Genomic DNA, 21999 nt, shown 5'->3' with positions numbered 1-21999 from the left:
ATATGTTTTTAAATCTCTACAAAATCCACATGTTGTTCCAGGAAACAGAAATAGTAGTATGACACCAACATACAAGAAAGTTTTTTTTGTTTTTTTTTATTGATGTGGTATCAATACAATCAAGTACTGTAGATTTTGTATAAGCAAACATTTTCAATCAAAAAGAGTGCATTTCATACCCTAATTCTATTGCATAGAGTGCACGCAATAGTTTTGTATGACAAAAATCCTATACGCTGATACATTGTACATTACACAAATAGAAAATAAAAGTCCACAAATAATCCTTCACAAACAACACTAAAATACTAACTACAAGTTGTAAATGCTCTTAACTCATCAATGCCGTTAAATACCATTTATACGTTCTAGGCTTCGGTGGTCGGTCTTGACATCCCTATTAAATTATCATAAATGTATAAATACATCTTCATTAATTTCATGTGCAAATGGGAATGGCCGTTTGTATTTATTGAAACTAAAACAAACAAATATCCCTTAAAAACCGAAGCAAGGCTGTTTTTTTTTCTTTCTTTTTTTTTTGTTCATTTTAATAAAGTAAAACAGAAAACACTTCAAAGCAATTTTTGATCAAGACGGTACATGGATCTTACTGACACTTGTTAAATGATTTGCACACAGGGCAAACTCTGTAAGCAAGTGACATTGTCTATGAAAATATAAGGATAGTGAGTGTTAACCACATGTAAATCACATCACCATTTTATATGTTCAAAAAAAGAAGGCAACAAATAAAAGTAACATACAGTACATAACGAGCCTTGGACTGTCTTGTAGACTCATGTATTAATGATGATACATAGCAGTTGTAGGCGTGTTCATGTTGTTAGGCAGAAAGGGCAAGAGCAAGTGCATTGTTTGCATTACATATATGTAAAATACTGATTAGACCTTATCCTAGCACTGCCTCTATAGAGCAACTTGAAAAGACACTGTTCATGTATAATGACACAGCATTGTTTGAAGAAGCTATTGAAAATCAGTCAAACAGTATACATTCATTCTGATTGCAAAGCTCAAAAATTTGGCACAATCCTCCTGTACATTGACATTCCTCCATCAGGGTGTAAGGTAGTCGAAATTCAGTGTAATGAGAGTGTTGGGGTGTTTAGATTGGAATCCAGTCTGAGCTCAGCATGTAAAGGCACAGAGATGGTAATACAAGCACCAACTTTTCATTGTTAAAACAGTTTTGTCCAAACCTCTTTATCTTCTGACTTCTTTAACTGCAACCACTGAATAAAGATCTTGTACACTTCCCATTTATTAGATTTATTGCACACCATTAGGCTACTTAATAGAACAATATGTAAAATAGCCCATTCAGTGCTTGGCAGAAATGTTATCTGCTTATCTCATTATGTCAATTTAAGTTTGGGTTTTCCTGTCTCTCATAATCTATCCATTACATTCATCACCTGTTCCCTAACTCTGCAAAGGCACCATTAGAGTGTGTGGATCTTTCTTGAAAACCTGGAGGTTAAACCGAAATGCTTAAAGTGAAATTTCTAGTGGAACATTGACAGGACCTGTTACCTCTTCCTAACTTTTGTCACTTCATTCAAGTTTATTATAATCTCTGCTGAGGTGTCTGTGACCTGAAAGCCAGGGTATAAAACACACACACACACACACACACACACACACACACACACACACACACACACACACACACACACACACACACAGTGTGTCTCCAATGTGTTATCCAACAGAAATTAGTAAACACACAGCTCTCACCTCTGGCCCACCTCCTCTCCCAGAAATCTGGCAGGAATTTGTTAAAAGTTACACAGCCTGTATTTCACAACCTGTGGGCCTCAGTCAAATCCCTTTACTTATTCATATAGTAAATGCAATCGGTTTCTTCTCCAGCTGTATACTTTTATATTATCCAGTTCTCAAACATCCTGTCTTTGTAAGCACTGATGATGCATTAAACTGAATGAGAATTATGCTTATTTTGACACAAACATTTGGGAATGAATTCTTTTGCCCAACAAACAAGTCAAACATGAATTATGTAACAGCACCTTCATATGTCTTGCTCTGGGACTTTCTTGTTATGGCAAACAAATTCCTGGCTGGGAATCTAAATGTCAAGTAGATCATTTAATAAGTTGTATAGTAAGAGAAAAGAGAAAAGTGGAAACGATGCCTTCAGCATGGTGATGGGATCTGCAGTGCAAATGGGAACAATCAGATCAATACAAGGACCACCGATCCAGCTGTAGTTGAATCCTTACAGTCAATCTGAAGTTGTTTCAAGATCTGCTCCATGACATATAAACACTGACCGGATGCATACAGATCACCCTCAATTAATATTATTTTTAATGTTAAAAAGAAGCACCATTCCTGCATGATGTTGTTGATCCTCTGCATATGGGTAGTTAAAATGTGATAATAATAATAATATTGTGAGGCAATTACTTGGATTGTATTTATTTTGGGGTTGCATTGCTTTGGGGTAAATTGAAAAAAAAAAAAAAACATCCAATGAAGACCCATCATCTTAACTGGTCAGCTTCTAAATTCAGAAAAATGCTGAGAAATAAGAATCCAATGGATGCCAAATGTCAAATATATATCTCTCACAAAAAAAAAAAAATTTAATCCCAATAATAATTTTAAAGTAGCAATTAGTCAGAGTACCAAAAAGGTCAAACAAACAGAAAATTAAAAGTAATGTGATACAACAAATGCATTCTTTTGCTATTTGTCTAGATTTTTTTACATTGTATTGTTGCTCTTTATGTCTGTATTCACGGTTTAAATAAGAGCTCCAGAGGGGGACGTGACTGCAGCCAGAGGAACCAATCACCCCCCAGGGTCTGGTGATAATGTCCTTATGTCAGAGCAATTGGGTAGGATGTGCAGTCACGTGGGAAGGTCTGTTACTAGCACATTACAAAGTAAGGCACTTGATAGTCTGAATCCAATAAACAACAACAACAATGATGACAAGGACCAAATAATAACAATAAAATTATGACAATAATTAAAATAATATAAGCTAAAAAAAAAAACACCGACATAAAATACAACCCAAAACACACAGTTGAAGGACACTGAAACAAAGAACACAGTATGAAATTCCATCCCCTGCTATTTAAAAAAAAAAAAAAAAAGAAAAGAAAAACTTTCCATATTTCTTTCACAAAGTTTGTTTTTCGCTCGTGTTATTGAGGGTGAGGCATTTAAAGATGATGGCAATAATATTGAGAATTTTATGGGTTTTGTGGTGTTTCTATTATGGCTGCAGGTATTTTAGGTTTAGGGCTGCTCTGAGGTGCCAGTAAAGGAACATTTTGAGGGTAAGGACAGGGTTATGTAGGACAGAGCAAGAATCCTGAAAAGGAGGAGTGGATGTACTCGGTAGAATACAGGCCGTTTGCCTGATCCGAGGGCATCTGGACCCACACCTGGTCACCCTCCTTCAGCTCGAGGACAGCACTACCAGAGGCCTGGTCCATGTAGCCTTTCTTGTATTCATCATAGGTGTAGGTGGCTGGCACATTGTTCTTGTAAAGTGCCACCCACAGGCTAGTTCCCTTTACATGCATGTGGTACGCAAAGTAGTAGACACCAGACAAGGGAGCAGTGAACATGCCAGAGGCAGGGCTGTAGGCATTTTGCCCATTGTATAAGGTCCTATCAAATTTGATTGGCATACCGGAGGGGGGGAAAGGTGTGGAGAGGATAGCTGTGAAGGCTGGCGCTACAGAGGCTGAGAGAGGGACTTGACTATACACAGATCCCTTCCTGTCCCCTGGTATTTCACCCCCTTCCAACTGTGAATCTGTTGGTCCTGCAACAACTGTTTGGCCATTTCCTGGAGGACCAGGGGGCCCTGGAGGACCAGGAGGGCCAGGGTTACCATTAAGCCCAGCAGGACCTGGTTTTCCTGGAGGACCTTGGGGGCCTATAGCTCCCTTGTCTCCCAACCTACCCAGTCCTGGAGGCCCAGGAAGTCCAGGTTCACCCTTCGGGCCTGGGGCACCCTGTGGCCCCATGGGACCCATGGGCCCCTGAAGACCAGGGATCCCTGACTGGCCCCTAGGGCCTGGAGTTCCTATAAACCCTGACTCACCTTTAGGACCTGGAGAACCTTGCAGCCCTGGATTCCCAGGTAGGCCAATATGCCCTGCTTCACCTTTGGGTCCAGGTTTTCCAATAGCACCGTTAAGTCCAGGGATGCCTTTTTCCCCAGGCATGCCAGGTTTTCCTGGGGGTCCACTGAGGCCATGGTCACCTCTGAGGCCAGGTAGTCCTGGTGGGCCCTGGGGGCCCAGCTCTCCCTTCTGACCTGGCATTCCATGTTTTCCTGGGAGTCCCATTGGGCCTTGAAGTCCAATTGGCCCTGGTTGTCCATCAAGACCTTGCTCCCCAATTGGACCAACCATTCCTTGCTCTCCTTTGTCGCCTGGTAGTCCGGGCAACCCACTGTGGCCCTTTTCTCCTTTTGGCCCACTCAAACCAGGTTTTCCGTAACCAGGAGTCCCAGGAAATCCAGGAGGACCCCTGACTCCTGCTTCACCTTTTGGTCCTAGTGGACCTGGTGCTCCTGGCAATCCATCTAGCCCAGGCTTCCCTACCCCAACTGGACCTGGTAGACCTTGCAGACCTGGAGACCCAGCCTCTCCTGGTTCTCCATGATCCCCTGGAAGTCCTTGATCACCTTTGAGACCAGGCAATCCAGGTAGTCCTTTTGGTCCTGGTTTTCCTATACCCGGAGCACCAGGTGATCCTGGACTGCCTTTCAGTCCAGGAGGACCCCTTATACCTGGAAGCCCAGGCTTCCCATTTCCATTCTCACCCTTAAGCCCACGCTCACCTGGTGGGCCAGAAATACCCTTTAATCCTGGGTCTCCCCGAGCCCCAGGGGGGCCTCTGATGCCTGGAAGCCCAGGTTTCCCATTCAGTGAAAGGCCAGCTGGGCCAGGCAGGCCAGGCTGCCCTGGAGGACCTCTGGGACCTGGTTCCCCACGAGGGCCAACCTCACCATTAAACCCTGGCATCCCCTTTGGCCCAATCTTTCCTGGCAGACCCGGTAGTCCAGGCTTACCAATTCCTGGAAAGCCAGGAGGCCCCTGAGGGCCTGGCTGGCCATTGAGTCCTGGCTTTCCCAGTCCAGGTTTTCCTGGAAGTCCTGGTGGCCCAGCTGGGCCCCTTGGTCCAGGTTTTCCTTGGGGACCTGCTTCCCCCTTTACTTCCATCATGGGTGGCATATCTAAAAGAGAAAAAAATCATCATGTTGTTGGTATATTAATATCATAAATAACATTGCATTCCAAACCCTAGTGAACCTTGTGTGAATCATAACATCAAACATCAAAGGACTTTGGTCCTTTTTGGCTCAGTAATGTAATTGGAAAACCCTAAAAGCTGCTGCTGAGGGGCTGAATTGTCAACCAAAATCAAGTACTAGATACATCCAAGAAAAACCGCATACCTCAAAATCTGAATTCAATATTGAATTTATCCATCTCCATCGCTTCCAAAAAATGTCACATTTGATTTTTCAGGTTATTTATTCAGTCTTTTGTGTATATGCGTGTTTGGCATGGTGTGGCTAAACACAATTGCAGCACAAACTGACTCGAGAGAGTACATTCTAAATCCATATGTAAAACAGTACCATAGGAGATCCTGGGCCATTGTAACAGTATGATTGAGCAGGAATTCACAGTTCCCTTTGAAAATCTAACTGATTTGTAGTCTTACTGGGTTTGAGTGTCCATCAGATGATTTGTGTAACAGAGAGACAAGGAGTGACCCATTGCTCCACCATCTCACCACTGTATCACTGTCCTTGGATGTTTAACTTCAATGTAGTGCAAAGTTGTACAAAATAAATGTTTCATTTTTATAACCATATTCAAATAATAAGTATGTGATACATGGCAATCCAAGCTTTGGCAACAAACAAAACAAACACAGGAAGCGATGAACTTTTTTAAATTGAATACTGAAATGCCACTAGTGTCTTAAGCACAATAACCGAGGTGGAACAAAACCTCTGGTGTGGAAGTTTACATTAAAATCCATCCCATTACACTATAACCAGAGGCCATTCCTCCCCCTAGTGGTATTTCATGAGGCATGCAGCCTTAAGATGAACAGGTTATGGTGTTGCAGTCATGCATGTGAGTAGCTTGCTGCTTGTATGTTGTTGCTGTAAACATATTGAAAAAGTTCAAGAAGGCACATACACACACACACACACACAACTTCATGGTTTACTGTGCTTTCAGTGTGTCGGAAACATGGCAGTTGTATGGTATTTAAATATCATTCAATCTGTGCATTGTGATTGTCCAGGATTGGATTGGAAACTGAGTCCCTGCTTTAATTTTGAACTATTAAGCACAGGTTTGATAAAAAAAATAAAATAAAATAAAAAAATCACAGATATCCCGGGTGAGACGAATTCCCTCATTAAGGTCTAACCCCTTAATGAAAGCTTAAGACAGCATGCCTTAACTTGTAGGTTGTCTACATAAGTTACGGTGACACCTTCTGGCCTAACTCCATTCTGACATTTTGTTTTTGCTTTTTTAAATGCAGAATGAGTAACATAGCTTTTTAAATAGTCTTTCTTGTTCCCTGTTATTTACGTTCACTGTAAACAGCCCTCATATATGTTGAGGTGCTTCACACTCATGAGGTAATAAAACCTCGTGATATCTTGTAATGCTTTCCAGGATGAATAGACTGTGTTTCAATCGTACTGAAACATGCTCAGGTACTGCAGGACCAAAGAGACAGAAAGAATCAACAAAAACTAAAGTACTTACTTCAGGTCAACAAAGAGTGATATACAAGTTGCAGCAGAAAACTTAGGGAATGGATGAATGAATAGAGCAAAGATGGTAGAGAAAGAAATTAGCACAACTTGAAATTGGGACTGACTTGAATTAAAGCAGCATTACTTAAAACTGAAACATTTCAGTCCAAATTTATCATTTGATGCTTCTCTCTCAACGAATGCCAATTATTTATCATACTGATCATATTTTCACATGAGCCCATTCTTCTTATTGACCTATAAGAACCAGAAGTGTCTTCAAGTGATTACACCAGACTGGGGAAAAATCTTACATAAAATATCAGTGTCCTAGCTTCCATCTTGTCATAATGATCTGTTTGTGTTATGATACAAATGCTTCATGTCTTAATTCATTTTTTTAAATTTCACAGTTGATAGAAGACCACTGCAGGATACTGACTCTGAACTTTTCTAAAGTGGACAATTATAAAAATACTTAAAGACACAGACATATATATAAGTAATCTTAGATGAAAAGATGAAACCCAATGTTGAATATCTTTTTTATACAGTTGTATTCCACTGAGCTTCTCTAATAAAATGTATTTCAGTGGTGGTGCAATGTGGACACGTGGCCACTAAGTGACAGTAAAAGCACAGTATTCATGTAAATGTTCTCATCTTATTCCATTTAAGACCAAAAAGTATGTTCAAGCAGATCTTTGATGTTATTGTGAGGAATTTAAATGATGGATTTCAACCCTGAATTTGATCTGAATCCAACTCTTGAGGTATTTCATTGTCAAACATCATTTTATGATACTGAAACAAAAATGTGCCCCTCATTTGCTTCAGATTTTGCTTTGAAGTAGATAATCTGACAAAACAAGGCACATTTCATTTGATCCAGGATTGACATTTCTATCTGGAGTCAAGTTTGACAATGATGGCATCCACATCACTTGCACATTTTTGCAGGATGATTATTGCGCCTTTCCATTCCCAGTTCCCTTGCCTGATTCACTCTCTTTCTCTCCATCCTGCAGCTGAGCAACATGTGATGAACTCTGCTGTAACACCATCCAGATGGCAGGAGGAATAACTGGCCCAGTGGGCACAGAGGCCAAATGATGCTGGACCCACAGGGCCCTTTAACTGCCTGAAGAGAACATAATCCAGTCTGTCCCATTCATGGATTGCACTTGGGCTCAATCACACTGGACTAGTTAAAAAAAAAAAAAAATTACGTGTAAGTGTGTGAGGGGACCAATCTGCCAGCAGAGTTGGGAAGTGAAACATATAGATAAAAAAAACACACAGACGTATACTGAAGCCACAAGGATTACTTACCAACATAATGTCCCTTGCCCTCTCGAAATGGTGGTCCAATAGGCCCTTTCATCATGGGTTGCATGTACTTCATATGGGGTATGGGGGGATAGCCTCCAGCAAGAGCACGACCCCCGAGCATCAGTAGCACACAGACAGGAACCAACAGCATGGTCACAAGCATCCCAGCCATCAGGTTTCACACACAAAGAACTGAGGGAAACAGAGGAAGGGGGCAGGGGATTGATTCATGAAAGCGATTTTAACTGTTAAAACATGTATTTGCTCTTTATCAGCTGAAACTAATCAAACTGCTTGAAGCATTTTGAAAGTGTGCAGTTATATGAAATCTCTTCAGATGTGAAGATATGCTCTTACATTCGCTCAACATCCTTTCTGTCCTCCAAGCCGGCCACAGACAGTGGGCCAAGGAAAACAGACAAGGCTGAGGAGACATGTTTCTTGCAGAAAAGCATGGGAAGTGTTTGATATGACTGAACAAATATAAAGGGGAAAAAACTTGGCAGGTATCTATAAAAGCATACATAATTTTATGTCCTGCTAAGCACCAATTTGTTCACGACACACACCATCTCCAGAATTGGTGAAGCAAAATCAGAATGACTACTAAAATTATTTTATGCAAATACACAAGACGCCAATGTAAGTATCGATAACATGTAAGCATGTTGCACATGCATGTCATTGCTGTCATCTGCTGCACAGGTAGCGTGTGCGTTGAGCACTTGGCTGCGGGAATATTTGGTCTAGATGGTCTTCAGCAACTGCAGTGGGCTGCTCTTTCTGTTGACTTTAATTTACTTCAGGAAGACATGACCACATTGCTTTGGGCCCGGCCAAATATTTTCACAACCGTGGTCTGATACGAGAAGTAAAGTGCCATAGGATAGTTAGCGTGTTTGCATATCATAAGTGAGAGACTGTAAGAGTCTGCAACTGACTTCAAATTTATACCATTTTCACACATCGTTTCACCAGTTAAAACTCCGGCTCTCCCCCCGAGCTCTCTATGGACTGATGACTGTCAGGAATTAATGCTAGAAATGTCAAACTTATATTAGGCATGGAAATTGGGAAAGGATGGGAATGAAATGGTGCATAGCTAGGAAAAACCATATATTGCAAGTTCCTGTCTATTAACCTGGGTGATTTACTGATTTAACTGAGGCAGAACACCATTTACAGGAAGATGTGGCAATGCCATGCCAATAACAGGGATAGAAGAAACTTTGGAAACCAAATTGGACACAAGAAAGACTTTCTTTTACCATCAGCTCTTATAACCTGATTGTATAATACTCAGGCATCCAGCCATATCAAGATTTGATCTGATCAAATTAAATCAACATTTGAATCTGTAATCTTTCATGCTGGCTTCATTGTCTTTGGAGAAGAGGAATTATGCTAACATGAGTTGACATTTCTAATTTGGAAATGATGTGACATTTTCTAATTTGAAAATCACTGCAGTTAACTTGAAGCTGGTATGACATGTAATCTGTGAGCTCACAGCAGACCTCAAATCAGGAGTACTTTGAAAAAGGTGTGTTCATTGCCACCATTTGTGCAGAGATCAAGCCGGTTTTACAGATTTGCCACATTGTTGTCTGTGATTGTTTAGCTACCACATAGCTAGAAAGTCAAATTCTTGCTTTACAGCTACTTACCAAAGTGTTTCTGAGCTTTTTCTTGTTTTGTTTTTTTTTTTGTAATTAGTCCTAAGTGTGTGTGTGTCTGCGGTACCACAGTGAATCAAATAACATTTCTACAATTTTCACACTAAACACTATAAAAACTATGAAACTATGAAAAGAGAAGAAAGCAAAGACAATGTTAAGAGAAATAAACAGGAGAAAGAGAGACCAGTGTTGGTGTTTGGTTGTTGGCCGACTTGCTGGCTGGCTGGCAGGGAGGCTCGTCTGGTATAGGGGTCTGTGGTTTTGGTGCAGATGTAATTTAACAGGCAGCTCTGGATGCCCACCATTCTCCAGGCGTCAAACTCTCAGAAGAACAAGAGCAGCATGCACTAAAGCACAAAAACTGTGCATGAACAGGGATCAGATACAAATGGGTGGTTCACAGACCTCCACAAACTGTTTATCAAATGCATTTTCTCAAAAGCCCTGCAGACGTTGTTAAAGTGTCTCACGCAATCCTCCCTGGCTGGCCACCATGGGCCACTGCCTGGACCAAGAGCCTGACATGCTTGCACACAAGGACACCCACAGTACAGCACACACATTCTCAGCATGCATGGGAATGCAATATACCTCCGTAAGTGGTTACGCAGGGTGACGTGAAAATACTCAAACTCATTAATTTCCTTTCATTCTCACATAAAAATCAGTCCATTAAAAACAAATCATGACAAAACCCTGGTTTGGAGAGGGTGAGGAGTTAATGGTGAATCAAAGCCTTTCTCAGTCATTAAACGTGAGCAGCATCCAAAGTTATAATGAAAAAGCCTCGTCTGGCAGGCCCAGCAACTCTTTATATAAAACAGATTTTACAGAAAAAAAGAAATCATCACATGCATTACAGCAACAGATCCAAAAATACACAAAGGGAAGAAACAGCAGAACAGGAAAGTAGCATTAATCAGGAAATAGCAGTAAGTCTGACCCCCGGGTGTAAAAGGGAGCCGCCGACTCTGCCATTGCATTTTTACAATTGGCACTTTGCCTGAGAGCTGTCAAACCACTGAACGCTATATCTGATACCCACATCCATGTACCCACTTTGAGAATATAGGGCTCACACTAGTCCCTCTTCCCTCTGTTCCACAGACAGAGACACCATAAATGACACAGTCGATTTTTGATTTATTTATTTAGAATTTGCTTTGTTGTCATTTTGCTTCTCTTTGTAGGCCCTTTACTATGTGTAATAACTACTGATGAAACGTTACCTGAACCTGAGTATTTTTTTCACAATAGATATGAAAAGAGGCTGTTGAAAACTTCTTGCCACCAAAAATCCACACAGCTCTACATGCATACTGTAAATGTACAACATGCAAATATTATAGCAAACCTGGTTTAATGTATTTATGCAGAATGCTGTGCTTTAAAAAAAAAAAAAGAAAGAAAGAAAAAACAAATTTTAGTCATTGGTTGACTGATACCCAGGACCCCTTTGTCTGGTAGGCGTATCGAGTAATCCATCCATGTCCACATCAAACGCAAAGACACATGTGAGAAAGTACAGTTAAAGAACTTAGCGAGACATCTCACTCTCCCACATGTGATCTGTCTCCACACCACCTGGTAATCTGAGTCTAAATAAAACTAAATTCGAAACTTGCAGTGGTCGCCTTTCTCGAACATGTGTTGGATGCCATTTTAACAGAGCCAAAATGGTAATCTGCAAAGGCTTCAGGCCGCCAGAGTAGACTCAACAGCCTCCAAACCCAAAGTCAGCAGCATCTCAAGTGGCCTGCTCAGACAGGCAGAAGAGACACAGACACCGCAGCTGAGCTCGAGCCAAGCACATTTCCCTAACTGCTCTGTCTAGCCACTAATGAAATCAACAGTACTGGGGAGGTGAGGTTAAAGGTGCTTTGCCTCCACTTCCCTCATGCAGTACATCTGTGTATTCAGACTACCAGGCATTTCCCAAACCACGTGCCACAGGGAGATTATAGGTAGACCAAGTGTGAGGATTTAGTGTCATGGAGGGAAGAGGGGGTGGCTGTTTTTGTGGTGAATACTTGAACTGCCTCTTGAGTGGAGGAATCATCACCTGAACATCATGTACAGCTTAGTGCCAAACACCAAATGGTTCAACAATAACCAAGGTTCGTTTTGGTTGGTTTGGTTACAGCCGCACGTCTCGCAGACAACTGCAGTTAAAATCAGACCACATACTTTAAGCTGACTCATCAGATTCTGACAAACCTTAACCACAGCAACAACCATAACCATTCCTGAGAGCGACCATGAACCCACAGGAGTGGTCAGCTGTTGGTCAACCACAGCCAAGTTCCTTTACCAGAACCTTCCTCTTGTAAATTCAGCAAGCTTTTACAGCAGGAATGAATTTCCATCACTGGAGGGGAAGAAAGGCATATTTCAATGTGAATCAAATTTATACACCTAAATTAAATTTATACATTTGCCGTTTATTATTAAATCTGTAGTCTAGACATCTGTGTATTAACGTATTTTACAGATTTGTAGTAAAAAGACAGCCACCTGTTGATGACCAACTGCTTAAACACTCACAAACAGGCCTAAGCACTATGGTTACTGACAACAGAGCACCACGCCTTGGTCTATACATACAGAAGAGAGCGAGTGAAAGAGAGAAGGTAGAAAGTGAGTGCAGCAGTTACACAACATACTGGAAAAAGGAGTCATCGCATATAGCCCTTATTAAGTGTCAGGGGGGAGGAAATGGAACATTTGGGGTTTTATTTAGAAAATCAACTTTCTCTAAATGAGGCAATCCCTCCTCCTGCCTGAGTAGCACACGTGCCATTTTACCTTTCTGTTCAGCCACCTGCGTGAGTAGTAGTCATAGCTCTGATCCCTCCCTGCTGGATATTTTTGTGATTTCTGTGGTCCAAAATTATTGACTTAAAGGGCGTTCTTCAACTTCACACATTCAATGCCCTAACCCTAATATACTGAAGAAGAAAAATCAAATATACACCAAGGTCTTAAAGAATTTCATAAAATTTCATAAATTTCATAAAATTTTTCTTCAGTTGAGAGAAAAACAGAGGAAAAGAGGCTCATCAATTCAGAAAATAGTACGTGCAGAGTGGTGATGTGTTTTCCAAACATCCCTGAGGGCCAGAGTATTTATGAAAAGGACTGAGACATGTTACAGAGGTGAGTCTCTGCTGATGAAGAGGTGAAAAAGGAAACAAGTAGAAGCGGGAAACAAGTTAATGGTGCGAAATGTAGAAAATAAAAGGGGAAGGCCAGCTTCAAGGGTTTTGCTGAAAACACAAGGAGAGGAAAGGAGAGAGGAGGTGAGGTAAAGCGGTTTTATTTCTTGATTAGTTCATTGAGAGGAAAATGTTTAATACCCCTGGGTACTTAACTAAGTGGAGAAGCAGACGTGCTAATTGCAACACTGAAGCATGGTGATTGGATGGATGGAAAATGCATGTGTGAGCTCTCAGGGCCAAAGGTGGAAGCTGCCAAAGTGAGGCTAATTAGTCATAGGATTATTAACCAAAAGGACCTCACACATGGACAGTTGCATGTGTGGTTAAAGATGACCCTCAGTTGTTCTTCAGCCTAGAGCAGGAGCAGTTTAAGGCCAGGAAAGGATATTGATTACAATATATTTGCCAGATGGACCCCCTGCTCCTTCACTGTATCGTGCTCTACCACCTAATCTTTCTGTGAAACACTGAAGTTTAAGATAAAGCCAAATGGAGACTGATTGAAAGTCCGCAGAAAGATCCAGACCAACTCCTGAATTGCCAAGAAACCAGTAAGAGGGGAGCGGCTGAGAACAGGAGAAAGTAACGGTCTGAGGGCAGACAGACACAGCTGGGCCTTTCCATCTGACCTGTCAGTGCACCTAAACCCAATATGAGCCGGACTGGGTAATCGAGGGGAAGGAGTAAAAAAAAAAAAAATAATTATCTCATAAAGGCTGATCTGCTTCCACCTTTCCAGAGCAATAAATGTTCTGCTTTTCAATCCAGGAAGACAAGCCACTGAGAGAACACATCCACACTTAAATACTAAAACTTCATATCATCCTCTCACGATGTAAGCAATTTGAACTCAGCCCAAATAAAGAGATTTGTGTATTGGAATATAAAACCGTACAGGAGAGTGTGTGTTAGAGAGGATTGCGGAGATGACCTCACCTCAAAAGGGAAACCTTTGAGGACCTGCGGTCATATAATCTCCTGTAAATCAGAATAATCACTCTGTCTCGATTGGCAGTCCCTGCGTTTTCGTCCTCTTCCCCATAAGCCTCTTGCTTTCTGCACTGCTCATTGCTGATGTGAATACTTTTATTGTTTGCTGCCAAGACCTGACTGAGGAAGGGCGTTCTTTCCCCTCTAAGTAAGTCCACTGGTACCGACGTATCCGCAACCCTCTGTTATTTTTAATTTAACGAAACAGTAAAGGACTGGCGACGGGACAGCAACTAAAGTAAACATGATACTTTCCATTTTAGCACAGTACATATTCCGTTAACAAAGGCAGCAGGCATAAATTCATCACTTAATAGTCATATCAATTTTAGCAACAATGGGTTTCCAGAAAGTAAAATAAAGCTGCTTCTCATTTCTATCAAACAAACATGGATTGGGGGGTGATGTAGTGATTGTTGCGTTCAGATTTCACCAGGTGATGTTAGTGCAAACTAATGCTAATGCTCAAGCTGTGACGGCATCTTCAAATGATTTCCAGCTTAAATTGTCAGCTACATACATTCATCACTTTGAAAGACTCAAGATAAAACTAAAATCTCTCTCCATCATCTCCAGTTGAGGATCCATGGAGAAGACAAGGATATGAGGTAGCAGCATTATTGTTATTGTTACTTTTTTGTATTGCAGGGTAGCACTAGCACTTAGTGTTAGTATTACTGACTAAATGTTGTCATGGGGTGGTGCGGGATCAGGAAGTGGATGCAGGACTTAATGAGGCTCTACTGGGCAGGCTTTGGTCTGTGTTATGTCTTCAAGGTTCTGTGCCATGTCTCCAAGTAGCTGTTACCTTGTTCCCTTCACAGGGTGGGCGGCTTTGTGTTTGCCAGAATGGGGCCTCAGAAATGCGTAGTACACACACAGGCCCGGGAACACACAGACAACTGACAGGAGTTGAAACAAAGAACGAGCTCAAAACAAGCCACCACGTATTTTTTTTTTTTTTCCTGAGTTAAGTTCAACAGTGAGCTTTTATGAAACGCAGCTTCGTTATTTCCTGGGTTTGTGTCAAAATATTTAAGAAGGCAGTTCATCCCAAGGCAAAGCTGACTGTGGTGAGGAGTCAAAGCCCATGTGGAGATGGAGTGCACAAGTCTATTTAAGATTCAGAAGACTGAAGGTGAGAAATGTTCTGGGGCACTGAAATAAGGAGGCTAACCCAGGAACAATTGCACACCATCAATTGTTCCATTCTTTTATGCCAGGACTGGAAAAAGTCCCAAACTGCACAAAGCTAGGGCAAACTTCCAGGAGGGAAAAGCCCAGAAAAATCCTTTCATAGTCTTTTTCTATCAAAGGATTCCACAGTTTGACAGTCCATGAAAACACTAAGCTATTACAGATCACATTGTGAAAGGCTACCACTGGTGGCAATGGATGAAGATAGAAACTCGTGTCAATGGATAGGGAAAGGGGAAAAAAAAAAGGAAAGCGCCTCAAGGCCTTAAATGAAATCGAAATAACAGAAGAGGGAAGGTAGAAAGGCATCATGAAGGAGACAGTTGATACGACACGCAGAAAAAGAAAGAAAAAAAAAAAAACAGCGACATGAACGAGAGAAATGAAAAGGAGCAGAAAGTAAATGCTTTAGCTCTTGATCTCCCTGTTGACCCATTTCAGATGCTTGTCCCGCAAATCAACCCGCACACTCCTTCCGCTCGCAGCAAAATCAGCTTCGTACTTACATGCATGCATCATGCACACGCAAACACACACACACACACACACACACACACACACACTGGTTGGCAGCAAAACACAGAGAGAGAGGGAAGCCTATTTTTCAGTCTGAAATGGAGAGAAGGAAAAAGAAGGAGAGGTAGAAAGGAGATTATAATTTAATAAGGAGCAGGAAATCTTGGTCAAATCCCCCTGAAGGAGCTGAAATGCCTCTGTGCTGGAGGCTACTGGGCTATAGACTGACTGGGCTCCATCTGAATGGACTTCTCTGGCACAGGCAGCAGGACAGATAACCAAAAAAGCAGACAATAGACCAGGAAGGAAGAACGCCCCCCCCCAATTGTGGTTAACAGCCATACCTCCATATGAAATATCAAACCAGCAATTTGTAAAGCATGGTTTCTGCTGGAGCCACACTGATGAATTTGTGGGAAGCATGTAAGTGAGTGAGGCTTGCTGCCCAACGGTTTAATAATCAATACACACGCCAATACCAAGATTTCAATTTTCCACACCTTACCACTTGAACTATAAATGCTTTCTTCTAAATCATGAAATCATACTTTCCTATCTAATATTGTATGAACGCAAGCAAGCTATTTAATGTTTGCCAAAAAAAGACAACCTACATTTGGAAATATGTGTTCAGAGAAAATGTTAACAAGACATAGTTTGAAACTTTGGGAAGTGCTGTGCAAGAGCAGTGTTACCATTTAGCGCCAAGGATGCCACCGCAGAGTTTCCCTTTAGAAATTAACAGCTAAAGAGATGCCACTGTGCCCGCATCTAAGTGGCAACTGCAAGTTAATGACACAGTGTGTTTCCATGCTTTTTCTTGGATCAGCTCTTTCAAAAACATGGTGATCTGACTACCTGACTGAAAAAAAGTGGAACAAGAGTACAAATTTTTCATCTGGTGAGGTATGGTGTGTTTACATTCTTTCAGTTTCGTGGTAATAATTATTGAAATGTTTGTCTGTGACATGCAAAATTGTAATTGTGGCACAAATACAGGGGGCTGCGGTTAAGTCGGCCGACCTACTAGTCATGTCAGTAACACAAAAACTATTTAGAGATAGTTAATATTATCCACAATGAGTGAATGGTTATACCAGACCATCGGAGACTGTAACTGAAAAACCATGCGGTGTGTCAAAACATGCTCAGTCTAAATGTAACACCAGGAAGAATTGGGAAAAATATATACATATTTATGTAGGTATACACACACACACACACACACACACACACACACACACACACACACACACACACACACGCACATACTACAGGGAAACTACTTTACAAAACTCCTGGCTCCCTGTTTTTCAAGAGAAGTGTGAACTTCTCTTGAAAAACCAACAATAAAAAGGACTAAATGCATCATGAGCTGGAAAAAAAAGAACACAAAGCAGTAACCAGGAAATGAGCTGGCATGTATCCATGTCGCTCCAGGGCTCAGACAGTTTAACACAAGGCCATCAAAGAAAACAGAGGTGGGATGGGTTGACAAAAAGTTGCGTGCTGTGAGTTCTTGGATACCTTTGCCACCATGTTGCTGTCTTCATAATGGTGTGCAGGTGCAGGGATTAGTGCAGTAGCAGTGCTTGTGAATGTGCAGAGCCACTGACACATTCTGATCAAGAATCACTTGTTCTCCTTTTCCAATTTACACTATGTTCTAAAGTGAAATTAGCTGGAAGGTTTTAATCACCATTGAGCACCATTAACTGTTCATTGGCCTTGACTTGATGGATCACTCACTTAAAACACCACTGACCCCCGCTGGGTGCCTCAGGCTCCCTCAACAGTCAACAGAAAAGAGCCCCCAAAGTGCTGCGTGCACGCCCACACACACATGCATGCATAGCTGCCAGACCATAGCCCCCTCTGACTGTGGTCCTCACTGAAGCCCACCCCACCCATTAGGTTCAACGCAAGTCATTATTAGCTGTTGGCTAAGAGCACTGGATGTGTAAAAAGACCCAGCCAGTTCAAGACTCACACCTCGCTGAATAAACATGGCTCTGTGTTTGTGTTTGTACAAGTTCTGTCTATACTTCAATGAGGATGCTGAAAAGATTTAAGATTTCAAAAGCAAAAGTGGAAAGAACCGTGGACATTTGTAAATGAGACTAATGTGTTATGTGTTTGGCAAATGATATATTTAAACAACGTAAAGCAATGTACAGTAACAATGTAAATGTAACAATGTAAAGCCACTGATGAAGACTTGGAATTGTTGTTGAAGAGGGCAACTCTGGCTACATCTGTGCAGTATTCAGTCTGCTGTTGTAGCACATTAAAAGATGCTGTTTAGCTGCTGACGACGGGGTCACGGAAAAGCTGTGAGAAAACCAAGTGATACCTCCTGTAGGAGTAGTGTAGTGCTGGCCCACGCCAGGCCATATCAAGGCCGAAGGAGCACAGGTCAGACCACACAATATTAGGAGGTCTGAAGAGGGTCAGATACTCGGGAGAGGAGGAGGAAAAAGGTTGGGATGATGCCTGGTCCTGTTTTACACTCCTTCATATTACTGGATACCTGACGTAGTTTACAGTTTCAAGCGTGTATGTGTGGGCGCCCTTTTGCAAATTGTGTGCATCTCTGCACTACAGCATAAATTCCAATGATGGAATTTACATAATCACATGGTCACACATCGCAGCATATTTCCAGAGTCACTCAACCCCCGGGTGCACAAATGGCGAGTCATTCAAGTTACACTATATCAACCTGCTATTAGAAAGTAATGAAACTGACTCGTGATGGAGTCGTCACATCATTTTTCACATAAGAACATGTTAAAGTTCCCAAATATTTATGAAATATTACAAAGATCAAGGCTATATTCTTCAGATTTAATTTACTGATGCTCCAACTTTACAAAAAGAAGCAGGGATAACTGGATCTAAACATCATTTAAGGCTAAATTCATTTTTGGTCTTGGTCCTTCCCTGTGATAAACAAATTGTATTTACCAGGTTTAATCTTTTAACAATCAATACACACTTCTAAAGCCCTCGATAAGGTGCCTATAATCCAATGGTAAATAAAAATTGCCTGGATACTAAAGATGTCAATAGCTACCTCATAGAGGTACTGAAGGCATTTCGCCATGGAAGCTGATAATATTCTCCACTTCAGTCAATACAAACAGGCCAACAGGCAAATTTGGCAATGCCATGACAGTAAACTTTCCAAAAGACAATATTAAAATGTGCTTGGCCTGCCACAGATCACAACAGCCAACAAATTTGAAAAAATATCAGAAATCACACTCAGATTATTTATACTCATTAGCTGAAATATTCTGTTTCTGTTTCATGCTGTTTGCTAATTTGCCTGTGATCCAGTGCAGCTCAACATGTGTTTGCTAAATAACTAAGAAGGATGGGAGACTGAGGTGTGCTGGTTTGCATTACACTTTGTTTCAATAATCACATTTTGTACACTGAAGTGGAGGAAACAAAAAGTGGATCTGCAGCCAAGTCGAGACAACAAAAAGACCGCAGACAAGGGTCTTGCTTTCAATAGTCAGTGACACAACTCCCATAATGAGCTTTCTTTGAGAAGGGCAGGGAGCTCTATCATGTGTTGTGCATCATCCTGTCCCTTTAAGATGAATCCAGATGAAGGAAGGTCAGAGAAAAGTGTAGATATTGGAACATGGAGTACGGGAGGTGAGACACAGAAAGAGAGGAGACATAAATCAGCCCAAGCTTGGAGCAGCACAGGAGGAGCGTGCCTCGCAGACACAGAGGTTAACTCAATATTTCCTCCTTAAAAACTTACGATTGCAGATGGAAAGAAAGCCCTCCTGTTTTTGTCCCCCTTTATCTCGGTATCTTACTTTATCTCCTATGACACTGTTTCTAACTCTGACCTTCGCTCCAGTGCTGTCAACACCCTTTCACTGTCGCTACACTGATTGTAATCGGGATGGCTCCATGTACATTTCCCGTTTGTAGGATTGATTTCATCAGGGCTTCGTTTCATATTAAAACCAGATCTCCTCATTTTTCCTCTCTTATCTCTAAAGGCCAGTTGTCATTAGCTGATCGAGACTTACAGTGGAATGTTCCAATTGCAGTGAGACAAGATGTAATGATGAAGATCAAAGTCGGCGCTGGTGAGCACTGTCAGTCCGGGAAAATTTAGGGGGGGAGAGAAATTTATATAATCTGTATACAACTTTTAAAGAAATTGCTACATGCTGTGAGGGATCTTAGATTTGACGATGATGATTTAATTAAAGAAAAGGAATGAACTGCACATATGTTACGGCTTTAAAAACCAAATAAAAGCAAAGTAAATGAATGGTTAATGGACTGTAAAAGTGTCTGGTCTGCTCTCCAGAATGTCAAGTTTGAGTATGGTTCATTAGGAAGGACAGAAAATAAAGAGATTTTAAAGACAACAAACAGTCAGATAATTGTGTAGGGCTGAATGAACTCCATTTCCTTGTTCACCTGCCTCATGGAGTTCCTTCAGGGGCGCCAAGAGCCAATAACACTGTACCTTTGCAATGGGAGATGCAATAATAGCCTTCTCATTATGCATCATGTATCAAATGGTTGAAATTATGTGGAAATGAGGAAACAGTGGGTAATTTTTTTTCCTGTGTTTGAATGGTGGGATTTGAGCCGAATGCCTCACTCAGATGATATCAGTGCATCTAGCATGATGGAGCACAGTTTGGAAGATTACGATAAGGCTGCATCAGTCTGCATGGATCTAATGATTCTAATGGTTCAATCAGGGCAGATTTTCAAGATCAGATATTTGTTTATCTCAAACCTGGCAGCTAGAAGAAGGCGACATTCTTGAGAGTCTGGAGCTAATTTAGATTGATGGGCCCTTGCTTAGATAATCACCAGACCAAAGGAGGGCTGAAGCAGCTTCTTTGTCTCCGCTTGGCAACTTGAGGGAATGGGAGGATTGGCGGGAGGAATATTAGATTTAAAGAGGAATAAAACTTACACCACAGACATGAGAATGAGACACATCCTTGGATACTAGAGGAGCAGCAAGGGGAGGATGGAGAGATGGTGAAAGTTGGTGGCTTATTCAGAGCAAATAAATTCAAACAGACACAGAGACTGGTCCTGTTGTCTCTGCAGGAAGCTGAAGGTGCACATGCTCATCAAAAAGCAGTTTAACTTTCAACATCTGGCTGATGCAGCTGTACTATTTGAACTTCACAAGGTTTCCCATTTCAAATGACTATATTTATTATCTAACTAATCATGACTCATTTACTTGTTCTCCATACAGTTTTATCACTGTTTTCAGCTAATTGTGGTGGTCTGTCAGTTTTCAAATGCACATTTTACTTGTACGAGCATTTCTGAGTGGAACAAGCAGCAAAATTCTAAGATAAAAACAGCTCTATCTGCTACTTGCCCAGCATTAAAAAGGAGACATATTAAGTTAAAGACTAGTGAGTGAACATAGTGGAGCATTTAAGCAGGTATAGAGCCACGTGTTTCCTTCAGGTGTTGGTGGAGACATCATTACGATTTTAAATTAACGCAACTTTTGCTCTGTGTTTGCTGGATATGTAAACATTTTAAATGCTTTCTGACAAACTAGCCATATTTGCAAAGTGTTAAAATGTCAGCCATGTGTCACTGCTTTCTGCTTCCCCCATGTGGCCAAAATCTCGTTAATTTTAGTGGCTATATGTTCAGTTTTAAAAAGCTACTGTATGCTGACTTCAGCACAATAACTTTTCTGTTCACTATGACACATAGAGTCAAATGAAGACCATTAATAAGGAAGACAGAGTGAAGGATACACCTACATGAAGTCATATTCAGTCCTCCCAACGAACTAAATCCCTCTCCTGCAGGGTGGGACTCCTGCAGTGTTATTACTCCAAATAAATTGACATTTGGATTTGAGGGAGAAGTAGGTGTTGAGTGGCCTCTTTCACCAAGCTTGTTTACAAGTTGTCAGCTGGCAAATAAGTGCAAAGTGAAGCAAGGACTGAACAGTATGTAAAAGTGAGTCAGATTAAGTGGACCATGTGATCTAGCCCTGCCCAAGCAGGCGCCTACAACCTACATGCAAGTGTGCGAGTTCAATCATAAGATGAGAAAATGTGTCATTTCCTCTGGAATACACCCTCGTTCATGATTTGTCAAATTTTGCACACAGCAGGCTTTATATTCGTTTACTTGAGAGCTGTAAAGAATGAGTCAGCCAGTTCCTCAGTGATTGAGCTGACACTTTTACAAGTTAATCTTTCTATTTGATTCTGAAATT

General features: G+C 41.3%; 1 protein-coding gene across 2 annotated transcripts in view; it reads right to left on the bottom strand.

Moving 5' to 3' along the window:
* Positions 1 to 455: 455 nt before the first annotated feature.
* Positions 456 to 21999, bottom strand: part of col8a2 (collagen, type VIII, alpha 2) — a 38336-nt gene continuing 16792 nt past the window's right edge. The window contains exons 2-3 of one of the 2 annotated variants that reach the window (XM_029513513.1): positions 8144 to 8335; positions 456 to 5254 (exon numbers count right to left, since the gene is read on the bottom strand). In XM_029513513.1, coding sequence (XP_029369373.1) covers positions 3351 to 5254; positions 8144 to 8315 — 2076 coding nt within the window. In that variant the 5' untranslated portion in view covers positions 8316 to 8335 and the 3' untranslated portion in view covers positions 456 to 3350. Of the gene's footprint in view, positions 5255 to 8143; positions 8336 to 9319; positions 9348 to 21999 lie in introns of those variants that run through there. The other variant, XM_029513514.1, reaches the window with a different exon arrangement.

This window comes from Echeneis naucrates, chromosome 11, assembly GCF_900963305.1.
Source record: "Echeneis naucrates chromosome 11, fEcheNa1.1, whole genome shotgun sequence".
Classification (NCBI taxonomy): domain Eukaryota; kingdom Metazoa; phylum Chordata; class Actinopteri; order Carangiformes; family Echeneidae; genus Echeneis; species Echeneis naucrates.
The sequence above is the reverse complement of the archived record's forward strand: the minus strand, read 5'-3'. Positions and strand labels throughout refer to the sequence as shown.